This window comes from Euwallacea fornicatus, chromosome 4 (assembly GCF_040115645.1).
Source record: "Euwallacea fornicatus isolate EFF26 chromosome 4, ASM4011564v1, whole genome shotgun sequence".
Taxonomy (NCBI): domain Eukaryota; kingdom Metazoa; phylum Arthropoda; class Insecta; order Coleoptera; family Curculionidae; genus Euwallacea; species Euwallacea fornicatus.
The window spans coordinates 3,939,665-3,962,697 of NC_089544.1; the positions used below are offsets into that span (position 1 = coordinate 3,939,665).

Below are 23,033 nucleotides of genomic sequence, written 5' to 3' on the forward strand. Positions count from 1 at the left end.
GACTATAATGACGTGACAGTGACCAAGGACATTGTGAATGTATATTGAATACTTGACACAAAAAGAGAGAGACAGGCACACTTTTTCAGGAATGTTGGAAGGAGAGATAACGCTCATGCCACATAAACCGATTATGTTTTTTTCATCTGAAAGAAAACATATCCGGAATTTGTGGAATGTGAAAATTTATTATATTTATTTTTGTTCACAATTTTTCCGCTTTTCATTTCGAAATCAGGAAGCGGTAGTGCAGTAGTGCAGTCTGGACTTGTGCTATACATTTCTGGACACTCATGTTCTTAGCAATTTCATTACAGCATCCAGCCCCACGTTGAGTTGCTATTTTTTGACTGAGACCATTTCTATACGCTCTCTGTACTACACTTTATGTTACTCCTGCCTCACATTTTAAGGCTAATAATAAGTTCTAAAGGAACTGAATTACTCATTGGCCTTATATTGCTGGCTTCTTTAAATCAGGGAGATTTAATGGTACTAGTTGCAAGGAAGTGCCAAGGTAAGATTTAAAGAAGTACAAAGTTCATTGATGAGAGTTAATATGGACTTTTGTTTACAAACTACTATTGAGTACTATGAGGTTTTTTAATGATCATTGGTTATTTATATTATAGCAACTCTCAGAACTATGGGATCAAACTTTTAGAAATTGTTTACTGTTACAATAGAAGACATCTGAGTATAAGAACCTGTGAACGTCTCTTTAAAATGCTATGCCCTTATATAATGCTTTATGACAGTTTGGGGCAAAAATGTGTTTTATAAAATTTTAATGTTTTATTTTCATTTATTTGTGAAAAATAAGTACAAAAATTGTTAAAAATGTCATTTTTGAACTTCATTAACTTGGACAACGTTGAATTAGCATAGGTGGTCCAGTTCTGTGGCCTTATAGGTCACCCAATCTAACATCTTTAGATTTCAATGTGTGGGGACATGTAAAGTTTAGTTTATAAAATGCCAGTGGAGACAGAACAGGATTTCATTAGACTAATTGCTGTTGCATTTAAAGTCTTTTAAAAGAATGATCAATTTTTTTAGCCAAGTTCTCACAGAAACCATGTACATACTTGAAAGAAATGCACTTCAAGGACAACATTTTGAATGATAGTATAGTGTTATTTTGTATCAATAAATTGAAATGCACCATGCTAATATTTGATAAAAAGATTTTTGCATATAACTGTCTTAAAGCATCGTAAGGCTGTAGCATGTTAGGCAAACATTTGCAGACACAGGTTCTCATACTCAGAGGTCTTCTATTTTTGCACTGAACAATCCTTAGAAGTTTGATCTCATATTTCTAAAATATCCTGTATATTCAAACTAGATATTTGAAGAGATGTTCTAAAAACAGTGTTGTTAATCAAAATATAATGAGAAAGTTTTATTTTTTCTACTATGAAATATTTAGAGCCAGTCATAGATTGGCTAGATGTTGCCACATTCCAAATAAAGCATCTGCTATTATTCTGGCAAATGTTCACCAAAATCTATGAACCACTATTTTGCACTCTTATTTGGAAGACTGCTGTGTGCATTTCTTGATTGTAGAAAAATTGTATGTGTTTTAAAATCAAATATCTTTGGTTAAGAAAGAAGATAATAAATGTATTGTGTTTGAAAAGGTTTATTTTAATGTATTTTTAATGGTTGTGTTTGGCTGTCCTGTATCTATTCTATATGTCTATCTATCTAATTGAATCTGTCTAATCCAATTTACTTCTCTTTTAGTTGACCCCAGTGTTGGCCCTTGAGTCTACCCAACTTTAGAAAAATTATGCTAGTAACTGTAAAATGATTATATTGCCAGAGTGTAATTTTAATCATGTTGATACCTATTTTATAGAGAGTTGCAAGTGTTTCTGAGGCTGCAAATGAGAAGTGTAAAAATGATAGACCAACAATCTTTATAAATATCTATATTCCAAATTGAGTGAAAACACTTATTTTAAGATGTCTCTAGTGGTTATGAACCAGTTTGTTTCCAACTTAAAGTCAAAGAATGAACAAATCAGGACAAAAGCTGCAAAAGAACTTTATGTATATGTGAAAAATGATTTAAGAGATGCAACACCAGAGCAAATCACTGTATTCCTTGATGACTTCAATCATCATATATTTGAAATGGTTTCAAGTGCGGATGTCAATGAGAAGAAGGGAGGAATATTGGCCATTGGTAATTCAACTATATTCTTCTAACTTTTAATAATCACTATATTCCTGTAAGCAAAATGAGGTTTTAAACTTTATTTTACTAAAAAAACTACACATATTTTATTTATTGACAATGCAGTACAAAACAATTTAATTTTTGTAGTATGTCTAATCGGAGCAGACGTAGGAAACATGACTACAAGAATTAGCAGATTTGCATATTATGTGAGAAATTTATTGCCTTCTAATGATGTTAGTGTTATGGAACTAGCAGCTAAAACAACAGCAAGTTTAGCATTAGCCTCTGGTTCAAAAGCTTCTGAATATGTTGAGTTTGAAGTAAAAACCGCGTTAGAATGGCTCAGTGGCGACCGACTTGAGGTGATTATTTTTTAGTAGAATTCGCATAATATTTACATCTCCACATTCTAGTCAAAACGCCATGCTGCTGTATTAGTTTTAAAGGAATTTGCCACTGCTCTTCCCACATATTTCTTTCAACAAATTTCGCAGTTTTTTGATTCAATATTCAATGCAATTCAAGATCCGAAACAGGCCATCCGAGAAGCTGCTATTGAAGCTTTGCGAGCAACTCTAGTTGTTACGACGCAGCGAGAAAATGCAAAAGATAATCATAGAGGTTCCTCCTCTTGGTAAGTTTTTAAAGAGACGTTTTTCATTTTTCGTTCAGCATACAATTACATAACCAATTATTCCTAATTTTTACTTAGGTATCGTCAATGTTATGATGTGTCTGGAAAGCTTTTATCGGTCGATAAAGGTGAACGTGTACGGGATGACCGTATCCATGGCTCTTTGTTAATTTTGAACGAACTCTTGTATTGTTCAAATGCGACTTGGGAGCGCAAGTATCTCTCGCTCCAAGAGAGTACAGACCCCAAACCAGATCTTGAGATTGAACAGTTCAGTTTTAACAGACCGCCGTTCATGTATCCAATTCACGCCAAGAAGAAGGCTACAAATATGATTACAAATATGGTTACGTCTACTCTTTCTCCTGAGAAACCGATCATTATTGAGTCTTCTGTTTGTCGGCAGCTAGTGGCAGAAAAATTTGAGTACATATGCATTGATGTTTTGGCCCAAAAGTAAGAAGTTTTTGATATTATGGCAAGTTTCACTATTTTAAATAATTGTAGTTATATGGTAAAATTATTTTTATAGTTTGTGCTTTGTATTAATTATGTATTGTAGTTGTAAGAACATAATTTTATTTTAGGTCACTGAAAGTTAACTTTGTTCAGCAAACGTTGTTAACAATTTTGCCCAGATTGGCTGCTTTTAATAAAGAAAAATTTGTAGAGAAGTATCTTCCAAGCACAATGAATTATTTGTGTAGCATCCTTAGGGGAAGAGAAAAAGATAGAAACAGCGCTTTTGTAACTATTGGTAAGTCAAAATATTACTCACACTTACTTGATTTTACATAACTTTTAGCTAACTTACAACCTGAAAGCCAATTAAACTACACAGTACGATTTTTTAAAGCGTCAGCTCCTATTTACCAGCTCAAAATTACCCTGAAGTACAAAAAAAACAAAAACTAATTTGAAATATAAACACATATGTTTGTTCATATACGTTTTTCAATATAACAATTATGAAAGACCACTAATGCGATAGTTTTTTTAATAAATTTCGAGAGTTGCTTATAATGAAGAAGTCCTTATGTAGAATTCCTTAATCTACCAACTCCTATTTCAACTAAAACGAAAGTTAACTCTTATTGTTTGTTTAAGGTTTGATTGCTGTAGCCGTAGAAGAAGAATTTGATCCTTACGTTGAAAGGGTAATGGAGCTGATAAAACTGTCTTTACCGAAAACGGAAACGCCCGGCAAAAGACGTCCTGTTATAGATAGTTGCGTGTTCAAGTGCGTCACATTTTTGGCTTTAGCTTTGAAGAAACACGACCAAATGGAAATTCCTAACATATTAGAACAGGTAGTTTACATGGTGAATTTTTAGTAGTGGCTGGTAATCTGATATTTATTAAAATAAAAAAAAAAAAACCTTTGATTTTTGTTTTTAATGTTTAATTTCAGATGTTGGCAACGGGATTGAGTCAGTCGTTAACCATATGCCTTCGCGAATTAGCTAAAAAAGTCCCAATCCATAAAGACAAAATTAGTTTAGGACTGTTGAAAATTCTTTCTCATATTCTTTTAAATAGACCGTTGTTACATCCTGGAATGCCCAGAAATCTTACTTCAAATTTTCCCATAAATTCATTCGTCGACACTAACGACACACAGCTAATTGTATTAGCCCTTCATACTTTGGGTAAGTGAGAACTGGTTGTTTTTCTGTTTTATCTTTATTATTGAGCAATAACTTAGACAGACTATGTTAAAAAAAAAAGCGAAAGTTATACTGTCTAATATGTAACGTGACGTTTCTATTTTCTTTCAATTAAATAAATTGCCCATAAAAACCAATTTTGCTAGTTATTTCACGTGAAATAATTTTCTAGGAACCTTTGATTTCGAAGGTCAAAGACTTCTGCCATTCGTTCAACGTTGTGCCAATTTCTTTTTGGTGCACGAAGTGATGGATATTCGTTTGGAAGCAGTAAAAACCACTAGTCGTTTGTTAAGACATGCTGTAAAAAGCGCTGACAAGAGTCCCAGCGAGACGGTGTCTAGAACGGTTGCTGATGTATTACAGAAATTGTTGAGTGAGTATGTCTTTTTGCGAATACATTTGTTTTTCACAATAATTTTTATTTAAATAAATTTTTTAGTTTTGTTTCGTTCCGAAAGTTTCAACCTTTAAAAATGAAAAAAAAATTAATAAACTTATGAAAATCGTTGAAGAATGAAATATGATATACTATATAAAACTTGTTGGTATTGAAGTTTTCATTAATTTTCTTTACAAAATTGTTATGTAAACTAAAAACAAATATTTATTTTCTATCTATGTACAGGAAAAAGTCTCAACCAAATAACTTTCTATTTTAGGTGTGGGACTGATTGATAGTGAAGCACAAGTACGCTATGGAGTACTTACATCTTTAGACCCTACTTTTGATCATCACTTAGCTCAAGCAGAGTCTTTGGAAGCGTTATTTATTGCCCTGCAAGATGAAGAATTTCGGATACGCGAGGTACTACTTTCAATTTTGTTCCATAAAAATCAATCGAATATTATTTGACCTTATTAATCAAATTAACATTTCAATTCCTTTTCTTTGATTAGAATTATTTTTGTATTAGAAATAATTTTTAGGTAGCTTTGTTTACCATAGGACGTTTGAGTTGTATGAATCCGTCATATATTACACCGAGTTTAAGGAAGGTGTTGGTGCAGCTTCTTACGGAATTAGAACACTCTGGAATAGGAAGAAATAAGGAACAAGGAGCTATTCTTCTTGATCATTTGGTAGTGAGGGCACCTAGGATAATTCGACCCTATATGGAGCCAATATTAAAGGTAAATATATAGAATTTTCTGTAAAAGTATGTAATAATTAAATTTTAATACATATTTTCTAAATTATTGGCATCGACGTGCCTTCTTCAAAGACGTTTTCTGTTGTCTTGACTTTTATGTGTTTTTCGTTATAATTTAAGGTATTAGTTCCTAAATTAAGGGAAGGTGAGCCAAATCCCGGAGTGATGATTTCTGTCCTCTCTACTATTGGAGACCTTGCAGAAGTTACTGGCGGCGATTCAGAGCTTCAGGTTTGGATGCAGGACTTAATGGTAAGAAAGGCACAGATTTTAGTTTTGAAAGACGTGATTGTCATGTTTTTTATATAGATTGTAATTTTTGGTTATTGGTGCCAAAGTGGTTTCATCGGTTTTATAACCTTTTTTATAATATTGGTATTTCTGTTAATTATTAATAAATACGTTAATATATTGTTATAGGCCACATTGTTAGAGATTCTTGGTGACGCTTCCGCCCCTGACAAAAGATGTGCTGCCTTAGTTACGTTGGGCCAACTTGTAGGTGCAACAGGGCATGTAGTTAAACCTTACAGTCAATATCCTACTCTGTTGGACGTGTTGCTCGGATTTTTGAAAACTGAGCAACATCCAACGATTCGTCGTGAAACTATTCGAGTTTTAGGCTTGTTAGGTAAATTCAAACACAATTATTAATTAGCTGAGGTTCTATTTATTTATTTATTTTAAAGACCCCTTTATTTTTTTATTGCTGTAACATGTTATGTGTAAAACATCTTATTACAATTAGCAGACATTTTATATTCGTCATTTTAAATGTTCTAGGAGCTTTAGATCCTTATAGGCATAAGATGCAAAAAGGTGAAATTGACCACCTTCCTCAAGCTCCCACGTTAATTCCTATGCCGGATAAAAATTTAAATGAAGATAGTGATCTTACTTCAAGTGAGATGCTTGTGAATATGAGTTCCAGTACTTTAGAGGAATATTATTTAGGCAAGTGATTTTTTTACTACTCCACTTTTTGCTGTGTTGTATTGTCTTTGTTTAATTTAATTGTATTTCAAGTTAAACACTATGTTTAGGCATAACTGGAAATGCTTAAAACACGATATTAATTATTAAATATATTTTAGCCATGGCTATAGCGACATTGTTAAAGATAATTCGGGATCCAGCTTTATCACAATACCATACTATAGTGGTTCAAGCCGTAACATTCACGTTCAAAAGTTTAGGAATTAAGTGCGTACCGTATATAGCACAGGTAGTATTTATCACCCACTAAGAATTCAATATTCTTGACTCATATTTCGGCGCAGGTTCTTCCAAGTTTGCTAAATGTCGTTCGATCCGCTGATGTAAATGCTCGAGAGTTCTTATTCCAGCAACTAGCACAACTAATCGCTATAGTGAAGCAGCATATTCGCAACTACCTTGACGACATATGTGAATTAATTAAGGAATTTTGGACACCGTATTGTGCTATCCAAGGTAGATAATATTCTTGTGTGAGAAATACTTTTAGTGAGAACATTTTGTCCAGGAACTATAATCCTTCTTTTGGAGAATATTGCTGAGGCTTTAGGGGCAGAGTTTAAGGTATATCTGCCCCAGTTAATACCTCAAATATTACGGGTATTAAATCACGACAATTCCAAAGAGAAACAACATACAATAAAGTTATTGAAAGCTTTACACAAATTTGGAAATAATTTAGACGACTACATGCATCTAGTGTTGCCACCTATTGTCAGGTTAGATCAAAAACTACTTTGAAAATAATACGTTATTAGAAATTGCTTTGGTTTTCAGGCTTATCGATGCCTCCGACTGTCCCGTGGCGGTTTCTAAACAGGCTTTAGAAACAATAGATCAATTGGCTGAGTTGATAGATCTCTCAGATTATATATCTAGAATTACCCATCCTCTAGTACGCACTATAGATCGAAATCCTGAGTTACGAGACACAGCATTGGACACGTTATGTTCATTAGTTACGCAACTAGGCAGAAAATTTTGCATATTCGTGCCCATGGTGCAGAGGGTGGTAGTGAGGCACAAAATTAATCACAGAAGGTAAGCGTACCATGTGGATAAAAGTATCCCATTTGTTTATTCATAATTTATGCAGGTGGGAAACTCTAGTTTCGTCCATTGAAAATGATTCTACAATGGCTGATGAGTTAGATTTACCCATACCGCGCAATAGGTAAATAATGTCGAGTGTGTATTGAAATGAGTTTTGAATTCAGCAACTCTTTTAGACAAAGGAAAAATCGGGATGTCGGGATATCCGGAGACTTATCTGCAATGCCGCAAAGACTGAAGGTGTCTGAGAAGAATCTACAACAAGCTTGGGTTCCTATTAGAGGTGTATCTAAGGTAGACAATTAATTTTGTTAGGAATCCGTTCATTTTTCTAAAGCTTGAAAACCATACTTTATGACAAGAGAAATATTTTTTTTTATTCGGCAAAATAGTCGTATTTCGAAGAAATTCAAACTAATGATTTGCATAGGATGATTGGTTGGAATGGGTTCGCGGCTTAAGTCTAGAACTTTTGAAGCAGTCCCCAATACCAGCGCTTAGGTCATGCCTGCCATTGGCTCAAACGTACTCACAACTTCCTCGAGATTTGTTCAATGCTGCCTTTGTCAGTTGCTGGACGGAACTAAACGAGAATATGCGAAAAGAACTCATTGGCAAGTATATTTTCTCTCTAAGATCGTCCACTGTGTTTTAGATATAAATAGTCAGATTGGAAAACGTTCATTAAATAATTTCACGCGCCCAACTTTTTAGGTTGTTTGGAACGAGCATTGACAGTGCCTGATGTCCCTGAAATCACCCAAACTATTCTTAATTTAGCCGAGTTTATGGAACATTGCGATAAAGGTCCGTTGCCTTTGGAAGGCCATTTGTTGGGCGAGTATGCTATGCATTGCAGGTAATGATAAGTTCGTTTTATTTTTGAAACAAAATCGCACTTTTATTCTACCAAAATTTATTTTCCTATGACCACATAAAAAACACAACTTTCATCATAGTTTACCCTAGCTTCACTTTGATCATACTTTTATCTGACGATCTACTTTATATTACTCTTACACATAGGAGTCCTTACATATCATAAATATACATAACTGCTGTTTTTTTTTCTTAATAAAACTGAAAGTTGGTCGTAATAAAATTAGGTGCATTTTTTTGAAGAAGAGTATTTTTTACTTCTTTGAATGTGTAAGTAAAGGTATCACTCCTCCCTTATTATACAAACAACTGCAAATTAAATTAAATTATACAAAATTTGATGGTAAATTGAAATTCCAAAATATATTCTTTTTAGAGCTTACGCTAAAGCTTTGCACTATAAAGAAGACGAATTTATACGGGGCGGCAGCAAAGATCATCGTGTAATAGAAGCACTCATTTCAATTAACAACAAATTACAACAAAAAGAGTCTGCGGAGGGTTTGTTACAATGTGTTATTTGTCAAGGAAACGAAGTGCAAGTGCAGGTAATTATTTTAAAATAGGCAGAATTACAGAAATATTAATTCTATACAATATGAATATATATAAAAATCATGAATGAAGACATCCAATTTTCTGTCAAATGGTAAAACCATTTTTCCCGTTAAAGGTACAATGGTACGAGAAACTCCATAATTGGGATAAAGCACTGGGAATGTATAAGGATAAATTAAACAGTGATCCATCTGATCAAGATGCCTGCTTGGGACAAATGAGGTAGGTTGTAATATACATATGTATATATTTTACAATTCAGCTTATTTCAATTTAATAATTCTGACAAATTTCGAAGGATTTTATTTAGTTTTAAGAGTATATATAGATGTTACAAATCCTTGGTTTCTAACGTGTAGGATATTTTAGATGTTTTGTTTAGATTTTAACAGTATGTCGATCGTAAACTTTTACGTATTTTTAGATGCCTTGAAGCCCTAGGTGAATGGGGCCAATTACATGAAGTTTTTGAAAATAAATCTTCCATTCTAGTAGAGGATAACAAACAAAAGGCTTGTCGGTTAGCGTTAGCTTCTGCTTTTGGTCTGCATAATTACCATTCAATGGAGAAGTATGTAGAATCATGAGTTAGTGCAAATTTATGGGCTAAATTCGTAAATTGGTAGGTTCGTCAAGGTCATTCCACAAGATACCCTGGATGGTTCATTTTACAGAGCTATCTTGGCCATACATAAAGAACAGTACAAATTAGCCCAAGATTTCATAAATATTTCCAGAGATATGATCGATACAGAGTTGACAGCCATGGCTGGAGAGAGTTACCAAAGGGCATACGGCGCTATGGTGCATGTACAAATGTTGAGTGAATTGGAAGAGGTGTGTAAAGATCAAAATCTTTAACTCTTTAAAAAAATTGGTCACTATGAGAGAATATATGTAATATACGTGCAGTGTAAAAACCAGCTATTTTTTAAAATGGGAAACATCAATATTTTTTGGTTTTTACACCAATGTTCTAACTTTTACCATATACGTTTTTTAGAAGTAAATATTCATTGTTATAATATAAAAAGTTCGGAAGCAGAAAAGGTTACTGACCTCTAAAAAATATTTATTTCAATAAGAATTATGAAACACGATCTTACCCATTTTTAACCCAATTTGTAAAATGTTTCAAGTAAAAAATATGTCTTGTTCATGTCTTCAATTAACTGTATAGGTTATGCAATATAAGTTGGTTCCGGAACGGCGAGAAACTTTAAAGCAAATGTGGTGGGAAAGGCTGCAAGCAGGACAGAAACTAGTAGAAGACTGGCAAAAGCTAATTCAAGTTCACTCTTTAGTTCTTCAGCCTCACGAGGACGTAAATTCTTGGTTGAAATATGCAGCCCTCTGTAGAAAAAACGGTTCTGTGGTAAGGATAATATTTTATGCGAATTTTCTTTCGAGTTAGTATAGTCCTAATAATTCTGTTATCAAATTAAGTACCGTAGTTACTTATTCAACCAGTTAGGGACGACAGTTTTGTGTAACGAGTGAGATTCTGCAGGGCGAGCAAAGGGCGATCTTGTAATGTAACCCGAGTTTATACATAAGAGTATTTCCTCATGAATCTCATATATAGTTTATTATTTGTTGCACAATAAGAAATTAAAATGGAAATACAGCTATTTAGTCTAATATTATATGTCAAAACTACCCTAAAAGATATAATGCATACTATACAGTACAAAGAGACAGTTTGCAAATTATATGTAACACACTTAATTTCTTCCACTTGATACTTCTTCTTATTGATTTATTCAAATACGTACGGTTTTTAGAAACCATCAGGTAAAACTTTGATAATGCTGCTGGGTTACGATCCTGAACTCACCCCACATAAACCACTACCCGTGTCCCAACCCCAAGTTACGTATGCTTACTGCAAACATTTGTGGCATGTGGGAGAAAGGCAGAGAGCATTTGACCAATTGCAAAGGTTCCTTACTTCGTACGTTCAAATGGAAGGAGTAGATTCTAGCGTAGAGGAGAGACACAGACTTTTAGCAAGGTATCTTTCCAAGTAATTTCGTTCAAACAAAAAAATGTGTAGACACTTAGACAGTAAATTTTCGAGTCCTTTTTAAAGCTTTACGAGCTCTACATGAAAACATTTCAGGTGTTATCTAAAACTGGGAACATGGCAAGAAAGTTTAGATGGTATCAATCCCGTTTCCATTAGATCTGTTTTGATGTGTTATGAAAAAGCTACAGAATATGATAAAAACTGGTATAAGGCCTGGCACTCTTGGGCCTACATTAACTTCGAAACTGTACTCTTGTACCGCAACAAATCGGAAAAGGATCAAGATAATTCGCATGGCAGTCAGATGGAGAGAAGCAGCCAAGAAATTGACCTTACTGAACACACAGTTTCTGCTGTCAAGGGATTTTTTAAGTGCGTGTGATAATTTAAATTATAAATCATTATTAATAATCTTTTTCTTTGAAATGTAGATCCATCGATTTGTCACGAGGGAGTTCTCTTCAAGATACGTTGCGCTTGTTAACTTTATGGTTTGAACACGGGACATCGCCTCAAGTATCGGAAGCTATATCGGACGGTATTCGCACGGTCGATAAGAACACATGGTTGCAAGTGATTCCTCAGTTAATTGCCCGCATAGACACGAACAGATCACTGGTGTCAAAAAGTATAAATTATTTGTTGGTTGATATTGGGAAAATACATCCTCAGGTAAGTGCGATATATCTAAACCTCCAATTAATTTCTTTGATACTTTCGGCAATTTGGAATATTTTCTTTTTATTTTAGGCACTTGTATATCCCTTGACAGTGGCGTCAAAAAGTAATTCAGCGCTCAGGCGAAGTGCCGCTAATAAAATTCTTAAGTCTATGAGCGAACATTCTCCGACTTTGGTCAGACAGGCTATTACGGCCTCTGAGGAGCTTATCAGAGTTGCTATTTTATGGCATGAGATGTGGCATGAAGGGTTAGAAGAAGCATCTAGGTAAATATTACATCATCATAATGCTGGTAGTGTGCCTTCTTAAATATTATATAGTGTCCCAAATGCCATTTCCAGTATGGTCGTGGTCGGCCACTTCCAAAGATGGTTCTAACAATCTTTCAAAATAGCCAAAATTGCATATACTTTCAACTAAATTTCTAATTTGGTTGTTGTCATTGACCTCAAAAACTTCACTGTGAGTTAACAAAAAAACAAAAAAAAAACTCACCTCCTAGCACTAAAAGCGTGATCCAGAATCACATCAGCAATATTCACTTTCACTCACTAAGACATGAACATACTAACGACGTAACTCACGAGTCTTTAGAATAAAGAAAACTCATTTTCTCGATTATTAGTGCAGCGTGCGTTACAAACATCTCGTTCAGTGCCCTGCTAGCATTCGAGTGAATCATCTATGAAGTGATATCGGTCCGAAAACGTATAAAGAATTTACAATGTACCTTTTATAAAGGTACAGCTCATCGGTCTTCAAGAACGATACGCGATATTTCCAGATTTAGTAAAATGGCGGAAAAGAAGCGAATTCAAAGTAGTACTTTCATTATGCAAAAATACCCCGACGGAATAAAAATTAATTTCCCTTTGCAAAGAAAACTTAATCGAAACAGAAATCTGAGGTTTTTCAAGAACAATATTAATTTAGAATTTCATACGGTATTAATTACGCCATATTCCTATTTAATACATTTAATAAGTAAAAAATGATAAAAATAAAGGCACAATCGACCTTAACATCTTGTCTGAATAAATTCAGCCCTTCGAGTCAATTTATAAATTTAATTTTTTATAAATAACTAAAGCATCCTATCGCGAACCTGCAGTGGCATCTCTTCCTTCATCAATTTGTTTAAAATTCATATTTTTTATTAGTTCATGACCTTTGTAATATATTAATAACATTTTATAATCATCAGCCATTCGGTAAAGCGGTTGGCGTAGAGTTATGAAGCAGATAGACGACAGATTTGAAATATTTTTCAAAGCAACCGCGCCACGCGTTTTCAAGATATCGGGGTTCCGAGTTTGAAAGGTGGCAAAAAATACCTCTCTTACTGGAAATTAAAGACAAATCCTATTATTAATAGATATGATTATATGTTTTTTTCTGTTTATTGTTTAATAGAATTGCTCGCAAAAAGGTAAATAAATCACCCGATTTACTATTGTTTTTTTTATATTTTAATAAGACACCTTTTTCTAACAATGTTATATTTTCCATTTATCAGGCCCTCGTAAGGTACAGATTAACTGTGATCTAATAAACAATAGCAATAAACATTCTGTGGTATTCCTGCAGGGAAAAATCTTTTTTCACTAAATTCTCCAAAATTTATCATTTTTATTTATAACAAGTTTGTGATTTATGCAGACAATTTCAATACCTGTATAAATACCTAAACATAATTATTGCCCTCGATGAACCTCTTAAAACCTTTCTTACAGTTTATTTTTATATTGGGAATTATTACAAATTCGATAAGGAATGGCACCATATGTAAGCCTTCTTAATTCTTAGCGGTGGCGTCTTCCATTTAAATTACTCGTTCTAATAAGTTTCTTATTAACACTTGCGAAAGTTTGATGTTTCGGAGACAAAAAAAAACTTCAAAATAAAGTCAGCTTGTGGTACAGAAAATATTAAAGTTATGCGTACAGGGGTAACGAAAATACAAACTTTTATTCACGCACTATACGTCATTTTTAACACATCCATGCATAAAGAAACGCGCTAATTTATGTAGTAACTCTTTGTTCCAAAATAATTTCGAAAAAAAGAAGCAACATTGAATATAGGTAGGTTTGTCTAGAACGCCTTATTTTTGGTTCAGAAATTTCTGATCAAGTATTGTACAATAATTTTAGGGACACTCTGTATATTATTAGAATATAATATAATCTTCAATTTTTATGTTTGAATTAAGGAATTATTTCGTTAATTAAACACTCATTCGTAATTTCAGGTTATTTTTCGGTGAAAGGAACGTCGATGGGATGCTCAGAATTCTGGATCCACTGCACCAAATGATGCAAAGAGGACCGCAAACTTTAAAGGAAACCAGTTTTACTCAAGCGTATGGAAGGGATTTAACTGAAGCACACGATTGGTGTCGAAAATATCGGGCTTCTGGTAAGGCATTTACTGATTTCTAGCTCTAGCTTACAAGAATAGTTAAGTGATTAACTATTCTTGTAAGAACTGAAAAACAGCGAAAAAACATTAAAGTTTTTAAATACTTAATTTGGGAAAACTGGTACAGTGCATAATTTTATATGTTATTACTGGTAATTATCAAATGAAAAGAGTTCTGCTGCACGCTGTTCGACCAACTGCACTACTATCGTAGGCGCCATAATAACTGCCCACACCATTTAAGAAATATATACTATTTCGTTCTTAGAGATGTTAATTTGTTGGGGAATAAATTACTTTTGTATTATTTATTCTATCGTTAGCTAATATTTCATTTGTTGGTTCTAGGAAACATAAGGGATTTAAATCAGGCTTGGGATTTGTATTACCATGTGTTCAGAAGGATTTCTAGACAGCTACCTCAGCTGACGTCTCTAGAATTACACTATGTTTCACCAAATCTGCTGAAATGTCAAGACTTAGAACTTGCCGTACCAGGAAGTTATGCACCAGGACAACCTATCGTACGGATTGCTTATTTTCAGAGATCATTGGAAGTAAGTTAATGATGGAGTAAAGAATCTTTCAGTCGACACCACTAATCTGTATTTAATAGTTTCCTTATCTGTTGTTTGGAACTTAGATCATTCAGTATTGCCGCTCTAAAATGGTATTTTAAAACTTATAACAAAACATGTATAATTTAAATACATCGAGGTTTTAAAGAAAATCCACAAAAACGTCTTTTGTTTAAGGTGATAACGTCCAAACAAAGACCGAGAAAATTAATCATCCGTGGCAGCAACGGCAAAGATTACATGTTCCTATTAAAGGGCCATGAGGATCTTAGACAAGACGAAAGAGTGATGCAGCTATTCGGTTTAGTTAATACGCTTTTACAAAAAGACCCGGACACCTTCCGTCGGAATTTAACAATTCAGCGCTATGTCGTAATACCACTAAGTACGAAAAGCGGTTTAATTGGGTGGGTCCCACACTGCGACACACTGCACACCTTAATTAGAGACTACAGGGACAAGAAGAAAATCCTTTTGAATATCGAGCATAGGATTATGTTGAGAATGGCACCGGATTATGACCATCTTACCGTAATGCAAAAGGTAAGTGTCTGCATAGCAAACGCTAATGAAGTTCTTTAATTTTCTATTTGCTGTGTACTTGTTACATATTCGGTGTTCACTGTCCATTTATTTAGTGCATCTTGTTAAAATATGGGTAAAAGGGTGGTTGGAAGGTATTAAAGGTTAATGAAACACTCTCATTTGTGGCCAGAATAGATGGTATTCAACACAGAATATGAACCTATATTGAATGTGCAGAAGATGACATAATTTATGGGTCTGACAACATTTTACAACGTTTATATTGAACATTTTTTCCTATTTTGCTTTAGGTCGCCCTGAATAATATTCACAAGGATCATTTAACACGCCATTACTTTCTAGGTTGAAGTTTTTGAGCACGCCTTAGAACACACGCATGGAGATGACTTAGCCAGACTGCTGTGGCTCAAAAGTCCATCTTCAGAAGTGTGGTTTGAGAGGAGGACAAATTACACAAGATCTTTGGCTGTGATGTCTATGGTTGGCTACATATTAGGCTTGGGAGATAGACACCCGTCTAATTTGATGTTGGATCGCTTAAGTGGAAAAATTATTCATATTGATTTCGGCGATTGTTTCGAAGTAATGTTTAATCATTGTGAGAGTTTACGCTATTTTTTTTGTAATTTTATTTTAAGGTTGCTATGGATAGAGAGAAATTTCCGGAGAAAATTCCTTTCCGGCTCACTCGTATGCTTATTAATGCAATGGAGGTCACGGGAATTGAAGGAACTTATCGACGCACATGCGAAAGCGTGATGTCGGTGCTGCATCGCAATAAGGACAGTTTAATGGCGGTCTTGGAGGCCTTTGTGTATGATCCGTTGTTGAATTGGCGCCTGATTGAGACTCCTCACAGAAACAAGTTAGTGTTTTCAACAAAACGAGATTTTCCAAATACGTTCAGGAATTTTTGTCAAGTCCTGCTACCCTCAACTAGAGGGTTATCGTTATATTTAGAGAGCATTTATAATTTTTTTATGAATTTACCAAATTTTATAGCATTATAACTTTGTTTAATACATCTAAATGTATACAAACGCATCCTCGTGTGTCAGAAACGGTTTAATAATATTTTTTAATAGAAGATACTTGCTTACAAGTATTAAAATTGATAATGAATGACCAGAGAATCCTGTTTCAGGTCTAATACGGGTGAAGTCGGTAGCTATTCAACGGGAACTTCCCAAGATGACCTACCTGAGTCTTTAAGTGTTATCCACCGAAGATCTGTACTAGCCGAGACGGTCAACGAAGGGTCACAACCGGAAATGGTCAGCAAAAAGGCTGTCACCATTATAAACAGGTGAAGTATAGTTATGCCTTTCTCTTTGCTGTCAAATAATGTGATGTTTCAAAAGAACTATGAAACGTAAACGACCGAAACATTTAAAACTTAAAGGGTATTTCTATCTTTTCAAATTTCTATTATAACTAACTGAATAATCCCTGTACTAAGACTTATATGTTTTTTTTAGAGTTCGAGATAAATTGACCAGCAAAGATTTCCATTCAGAAGAAATGCTGGACATTTCAAAACAAGTAGAATTACTAATACAACACGCCACCAGCAACGAAAACCTTTGTCAGTGCTACATTGGCTGGTGTCCATTTTGGTAAAATATACAATTTTGTATAAAGTATCTAAGATAATTGTTAATATTTAATACCAAAATTATTTGATGGTTAATGATTAAGGGTTTCGTACGAATAATGTTTTAAGGTTCAAATATTACATAATATCATAAATGTTGTTATGCAGGATATTTAAAAAAGACGTGGCAATACTTAAGGAGGTGGTTACTCAGGACATTTTATGAAAAAAAAACTCCAATAAACATGGTCTAGAAATGTATTGTTTTCAAAATACAGGGTGTTACATTGTTTTTAATAACGGCTTTTGAAAAATAATTCAAATATCTTTTGATCAATTTTTGAAAATTTTTCAAAAATCGTTAAAGCACAAAATATTTTTGTATGATAAATGGACATGCAATAAAACGCTTTTTATTTTTTATCTCTTAAACGAAGCAAGATACAACGAAAATGTAAGAGGCAAAAAAGTTATATTTTTAATTGCTTCATCTCAAAGAAATATCGAAACTTAATTCAAGTCAGTGAGGTACATTTTTTTGTAAATAAATTTCGTTAAGATATTTCTTTGGCGCAACTGGACGTAATAATTTTAATTTGGTTCAAGCCATCAAATCAGCTCCTTATTACTATAAGAAGCTGATTTGGCATTGTTTGTTACCACAAACAATGCTACCGAATTTCAAAATAAATTTGAAATCCTATATCTTGGAAACAATACATTTTCGGACCTATGTTTGTAGGAACTTTTTTTTATAAAATGACCTGAGAAATCACCTCCTTAAATATTGCCGTGCTTTTTTTTACACCTCGTATAATACGCTTTGTACTATTTATATGTAACAAAAAACACTGGAAACTCTTAGTGTACCTTTTGAATCTTATTTTAAGCTATGTTCAATGATAAAATCTTATGTAGTAAAACCAATGATTTTAAAATCGGTATTTTAATCATCGTTCTCTTCATTAATCGATAACCGCGAAACACTCGACCGATGGTTTAATAAGACGGGGGTGTATTCTCACACTTACACCCCACATCAATTTTTTTCATCAGCCGATTTAGAGTGATGAATACATATTACCATTATACCATTAATCCATTCAGCAACATATACGACCTACACCTGAAATTCATTTATTGAATTAATCTTTCTTAATATTTGTAATAATGTCACAATCTCGTATGTTAATACAAATATACTCTCAGATTTTACTTTCAGGGCGCTTGCTACCGCTACTGAAGCACTATCCTTAACCTTTTAAATCCATGCATTGATCCTCATCAGATCTGGTGTTGAGTTGTTTATGTAAAACACTTTGTTGCTGTGATTGTTCCCAAGCGGTGTCGAAAGCAAATGATGACTCTACACCTGGCATGTTCATGAGATGAGGTTTCATTTTGGTAGTTTTTTGAAGGGCCAAGAGATTAATTTGGTCAGCGAACGGACAACCGACAATATATTCGAAGAGGTCGTCAGCTGTTAGGATATTGGGAACTGCCATTCTGTTGAAAAACTAAAAAAAAAAAATATTGTTTTAGATTCGATTAGTTCTGATGACGTAACACTTCATTAATAGCTTAAAAACTCTAGAAGGGAGTAGCCTGAATGTCTTACGTTAATAACATTGCAACAGTCCCTGTGCAGGAAATGGAACGCATTCTCATGACTGGGTTCGACTGACTGGCTCACATCAATAAAGTAACATAAATCATCATACCATAATATATTGTATTCAGAGAGGTCGGCATGTATAAGATTGGCCTTTGTATACAGGGTTTTCATTGCGCTCACCACCTGAAAAGATGCAGATTAATCAAACAGGGTGCCCTACTGTAAATTTCTTTTGTGAAGTTATAAAGAGCATTTTTGACATTTTGAGTTATTTAAGATTAATTTCATTCTCCACCTTACATATCTCAAACTTACTTAACGTAAGACAAAGCTTAGCTACAGTCTGCTTGAAATTAGAGACACACAGAACTAGATTGTAACTTCTTGAGATTTATCGTTATAGATGTGGTTGTTTTACTTATTGATTTTGAGACATACAATAGTGATAAATTTTCTCTATTTTTTGTAATAAATTCTTACCTGGTCATAAGCGAGCTTAAGTTCTGCTTCGCTCATATGAGCCTCTTTGAGTTTGGGTGCTCGAATGTTGTTCTTTCCGATGAACGTCATAACAAGTATATGTTTCTGCAAGGTTAACACTTTTGGGCATGGTATTCCTGCTTTTTTAAGTCTTGCTAAATTAACCATCTCCTTTTCTGCCCAGATATGAATTACTTTTTTGGATGTTTGGTTTCCTATATAAAATTGAATATTACGAAACCTCCACATATGAAGTTTGTTTAGTTACCAATTCGATCTTTAAATCTATGATCGTCTTTAATATATCTATCCCTGCGTTTAAAATCCGTTAATATAGTTCTAAATACTTTTATGGCGCACTCGGGTGGTAACGGCTCTTTGGCATATGGATATTCGGAACAGGTCTGGGCATGTAATAAAACCGCTTCCTTTCCTATAAAAAAAAAATATTAATTAAACTGAATTGAAAAGGATATCTGCGTAGCCAAATTTGTTTTTTTTTTTCACGCAGAATTAATTTCAGAATTTAATAATGATGGTATATGTTAAATATATGCTATGAATGATAGAAACAGTTGACACTTTTATATATAAAATTATAATGACTGGTGATTTACAACAGGTAAGAGGGTCAATGGCATTACAGTAAAATTTTGACTTTTACTAGTTTCCAAATTAAATTGAATATCCTTCATGAATGCCTACTTTTAGTTTTCACTGATCAAATTGACTCTCCAGCATGTCTAACTAATCCTACGTATTGCACAATATGGCAACAGCAATCACATATAAAAAAACAATATACTTACCTATGCTAATAAGACCGTCAACTATTTCCAACAAGCGAGAGTCAATCATTTTAAATAAACAAATACGAGTTTGTGCATCGATTCCAAATTCGTTGATGGCAATGTCTAGCTTCTTGTCGTTAAGTTTATGTTTGCGCACTTGCTCTTTTTTTGAATGAGCCTTCAAACTGTAAATTGCATCAAAATAACTATCTAAAGTATGAAATACAAAATGAATAAGGAGAGTTAGCTTTTCTTTTCCACTTAAAACCAAATGCGAAGGGCCTATTTTATTGAGAAAATGATAAACTGGCTTAATAAATAAAGATACCTGCTGTTATTTCATAATTAATTACAGAATTAATAAGTTGTTATCACTGGTTTCGATTTAAAAAACGATTACCCTATATCTATTTATATGCCAAAATAACAAAAATCAATTTTTTATAACTCCTTTTTATGATAAAAATAATGAGATAACTTACGTATTAAAAACTTTGTTGGAAAGCTTTAAATCGAAATCTTCTCCGTCACCAGTGCGGAATTCTGGGGGAAAAGACAAAAGCTTACAGGCGTTTTTTCTGCCGTTGTTAACTAAATCATGTTTAGTAATTAGTTCGCCATTTTTATTGACCTGTAAAACAAAAATATTACCAAGCGAAGCACTGAACTTTTACATCATTTATTTTCGTCATTTTATTCAGACTTCTTTAATTATTTAAATTCTTTTGTGAAATATTACATATATACGTTTCAATGTAACAATTTTTCATTTATTGACCTTATATCCGCAAATAGGCATGGAAGTTAAGTCCCTCAATAGGCTGTCAAATCTATCCCAATCTTTTCTGTCACGTATGTCCTCAATTTCCTCTTCTTCATCACTCTCAAAATCTATAAAATAAATAGCAAAAATGTTAGGAAAGGGTGAAGTTTTGATTTTCACAAAAACGACACAACGATTTTTCTTTGTATATGCATTTTAAATTCCTCAATGAAATTGAACCTAAAAACGAGATTGATATTCTTTTCAACGAACGATAAACAGGCAAAAATGTCTTATTTAAATTAAATATCTTTAAATTCAAGGTTAGCTTTTACATCTAAAATAATTTTTTTTCCACAAGGGACAAAACATACTTCATATTGACTAAAAAAAAGAAGAATTTCAATAACATACCCTAGAAAGGCGCTTTTTTAAAGGAAAGATAAAAGCGTGTGAATGCTGTTTCTTTAAAGTAACAGACCTGAATGTGACATTTTCTAAAATCTCAAACATTCAAAATCAAATTCTTAATGGGACTTCATTTCATATTTTGATTGAGACTAAAAATTTCACTGTATTTAAAATTTTATGTTAATTATTAATATTAACATAACATTTTCCCTATTGCCTTTTAAAGATTTTAGCCTTTGAAAATTGGAAAATATTACACTTACCATAAGGTTCTGGTAACCTTTTAAAGTTTTTAAATGATATCGAAACTTTTGAGGAACCATTAAACTTCTGTTCTGACCTTTTCAAACTTTCATTATATTCTTTATCAAACTGCAACTGAAGCAATTGTGCTATCATGGCATCACTTTCCATTGTCTCGTTTGTAATTGCCTTAAGCACTTCATCTGGGATTATCTCAACTGCCTCTTGGCTGCTTATTGTGATGAGTGCATTGGCTTCAGACTCTTTACCAACATCTAAAAAGATACAATAACAATTCATTAGTTCATTAATACATCATGTATTTACTTATTTTGAATAGTTTGCATAACTAAACTCTTTATTCTCACAGAATTAATTACGTGATATTTTATGCCTTTGATGAAATATTACCAAATAAAACAATTTCTTTGAGCTAAATAAATTGAAAAAATTTCTATTTGTACACCCTTCAGACTCTGATATCCAATCTAAGTGAATTGCTAACCACTGCTACTAATTTAATGGACCAGGCATCCTTCTTAGTGATTTTAGATAGCCAAGACATATTTATTCCCATAAATCTTTTCTGTATTGCTAATGCGTAACAGCATCCAAATTAATTCTGCTTCTCCAGATATCAAAAAAAGGCATGCAAATATTTTAAGAAGCAACTTTTTAAGCAAAATAAGATGATTTACTGGATTCTTCATTAAGAAAAAAAAAAGTTACAAAGGCTTTATTGTTAAGACACACAGCACTAAAATTTGATATATATTATTAAATTTTACTTGTTAATACAGTCAAATCCATGGGCCAAGTCAAATAATAAAGTTATCCAACATTTTTAACATTATTGTTCATATCACTTTCATGTTGTAAATGCATGTGGTAAAGTGGCTTTACCACTGCACACTCCTAGGAAAAACAAGTTAAAACTAATAGAAAATCAGCAACCTATTAAATTTAAATATAAGATTATCAAAAGTATTACTGGTTTTACTCAGATATGTACCAGAATTTACAAATAGTTTCCAATTCAATTTAAAATAAAAAACTTATTAATCTTCCTTTATCAAAATTTCTACTGCCCAATATGCCAGTTAACTTACCAACATGTTCATGCTTGTTGTCATTGATGTCCTCATATGCTTTTGCCTCAGCTTTTGCCTGCAAATCCCTAGCTAACTCTTCAGACATAATATCAGCAAAATTCATAGATTCTGGCTGCTTAATATTTGCCCACGGACAAGACATCCTAGGAATTATGTTCTTATTAACTTAATGAAAGCTTGGATTCAGGATAGAATGAACATAATATTGTGTAATAATGGGTCAACAGGTACAAAGTTTAAACTTAACATTAAATGAGTTTAAAAAGTTCATGACAGGGATGCAACTGAACATACGTTCAAGCAGCTCATCGAATTTAAGAGGTATTAAAAGCTCGCCAAAATTCCGCCAAAAAACCTAAAAACGTTTGTCCACATTCCACTTCAGTATTCCCAAACTTACTTATATACAAACAAATAGGAACTGTGCAGAACTGTAATTTTTTAACACAAAATGTACATCCAAAAAAATAATATAAAAATTAAAGTAGAACTAAAATTGTGCTTTTTTTCTAAAATAGCAACTTAAAAAAAACAATCACGATTACAACTACTTTAACGGATGGACGAAGGACGACTGCGATTAATCACTATAGATTAGAAATGACATTAAATGTCTGATTATCTGATACAGAAT

The 23,033-nt window shown here is 33.2% G+C and overlaps 2 protein-coding genes across 5 annotated transcripts; one reads left to right on the forward strand and one right to left on the reverse strand.

The window, feature by feature from the left end:
- Window positions 1-149: 149 nt before the first annotated feature.
- On the forward strand, window positions 150-17,922 carry Tor (serine/threonine-protein kinase Tor). 3 transcript variants are annotated; one of them, XM_066303252.1, is made up of 38 exons: window positions 150-517; window positions 1,753-2,197; window positions 2,339-2,556; window positions 2,608-2,828; window positions 2,907-3,284; window positions 3,416-3,585; window positions 3,936-4,138; window positions 4,240-4,477; window positions 4,668-4,871; window positions 5,158-5,303; window positions 5,426-5,629; window positions 5,770-5,901; window positions 6,070-6,280; window positions 6,433-6,603; window positions 6,744-6,874; window positions 6,930-7,101; window positions 7,154-7,364; window positions 7,423-7,686; window positions 7,742-7,819; window positions 7,875-7,992; window positions 8,129-8,312; window positions 8,413-8,557; window positions 8,954-9,125; window positions 9,251-9,357; window positions 9,560-9,706; window positions 9,762-9,972; window positions 10,316-10,510; window positions 10,920-11,149; window positions 11,258-11,536; window positions 11,596-11,836; window positions 11,915-12,111; window positions 14,097-14,263; window positions 14,615-14,823; window positions 15,022-15,387; window positions 15,733-15,972; window positions 16,029-16,255; window positions 16,535-16,696; window positions 16,869-17,922. In XM_066303252.1, the coding sequence occupies exons 2-38, from the start codon at window positions 1,975-1,977 to the stop codon at window positions 17,008-17,010; spliced, it is 7,314 nt and encodes a 2,437-aa protein (XP_066159349.1). In that variant the 5' UTR covers window positions 150-517; window positions 1,753-1,974; the 3' UTR covers window positions 17,011-17,922. The 3 variants fall into 3 exon arrangements, with proteins under 3 accessions (XP_066159349.1, XP_066159350.1, XP_066159351.1); XM_066303253.1 differs by having other exon boundaries at window positions 8,129-8,305; window positions 8,406-8,557; XM_066303254.1 differs by lacking the exons at window positions 150-517; window positions 1,753-2,197; window positions 2,339-2,556; window positions 2,608-2,828 and having other exon boundaries at window positions 3,121-3,306.
- Window positions 17,923-18,105: 183 nt separating this feature from the next.
- Window positions 18,106-22,987, reverse strand: LOC136351028 (serine/threonine-protein kinase RIO3). Of its 2 annotated transcripts, none has more exons than XM_066303262.1 (10): window positions 22,800-22,987; window positions 22,397-22,542; window positions 21,308-21,562; window positions 20,649-20,761; window positions 20,353-20,501; window positions 19,889-20,055; window positions 19,348-19,512; window positions 19,080-19,294; window positions 18,603-18,782; window positions 18,106-18,501 (listed from the first exon to the last, which is right to left on the reverse strand). In XM_066303262.1, the coding sequence occupies exons 2-10, from the start codon at window positions 22,539-22,541 to the stop codon at window positions 18,238-18,240; spliced, it is 1,653 nt and encodes a 550-aa protein (XP_066159359.1). In that variant the 5' UTR covers window position 22,542; window positions 22,800-22,987; the 3' UTR covers window positions 18,106-18,237. The 2 variants fall into 2 exon arrangements, with proteins under 2 accessions (XP_066159359.1, XP_066159360.1); XM_066303263.1 differs by lacking the exon at window positions 22,800-22,987 and adding an exon at window positions 22,694-22,711.
- Window positions 22,988-23,033: the final 46 nt, after the last annotated feature.

Excerpts from the sequence above, each read along its gene's own strand:
- Tor (XM_066303252.1), top strand. The coding sequence starts at position 1,975 with ATGTCTCTAGTGGTTATGAACCAGTTTGTTTCCAACTTAAAGTCAAAG. Across the intron at positions 7,687-7,741 it reads CACAAAATTAATCACAGAAG|GTGGGAAACTCTAGTTTCGT; the intron begins GTAAGCGTACCA and ends TAATTTATGCAG. Across the intron at positions 11,150-11,257 it reads AGACACAGACTTTTAGCAAG|GTGTTATCTAAAACTGGGAA; the intron begins GTATCTTTCCAA and ends AAAACATTTCAG.
- LOC136351028 (XM_066303262.1), bottom strand. The coding sequence starts at position 22,541 with ATGTCTTGTCCGTGGGCAAATATTAAGCAGCCAGAATCTATGAATTTT. Across the intron at positions 20,502-20,648 it reads TGCCTATTTGCGGATATAAG|GTCAATAAAAATGGCGAACT; the intron begins GTCAATAAATGA and ends TTTGTTTTACAG. Across the intron at positions 18,502-18,602 it reads ACTGTTGCAATGTTATTAAC|TTTTTCAACAGAATGGCAGT; the intron begins GTAAGACATTCA and ends TTTTTTTTTTAG.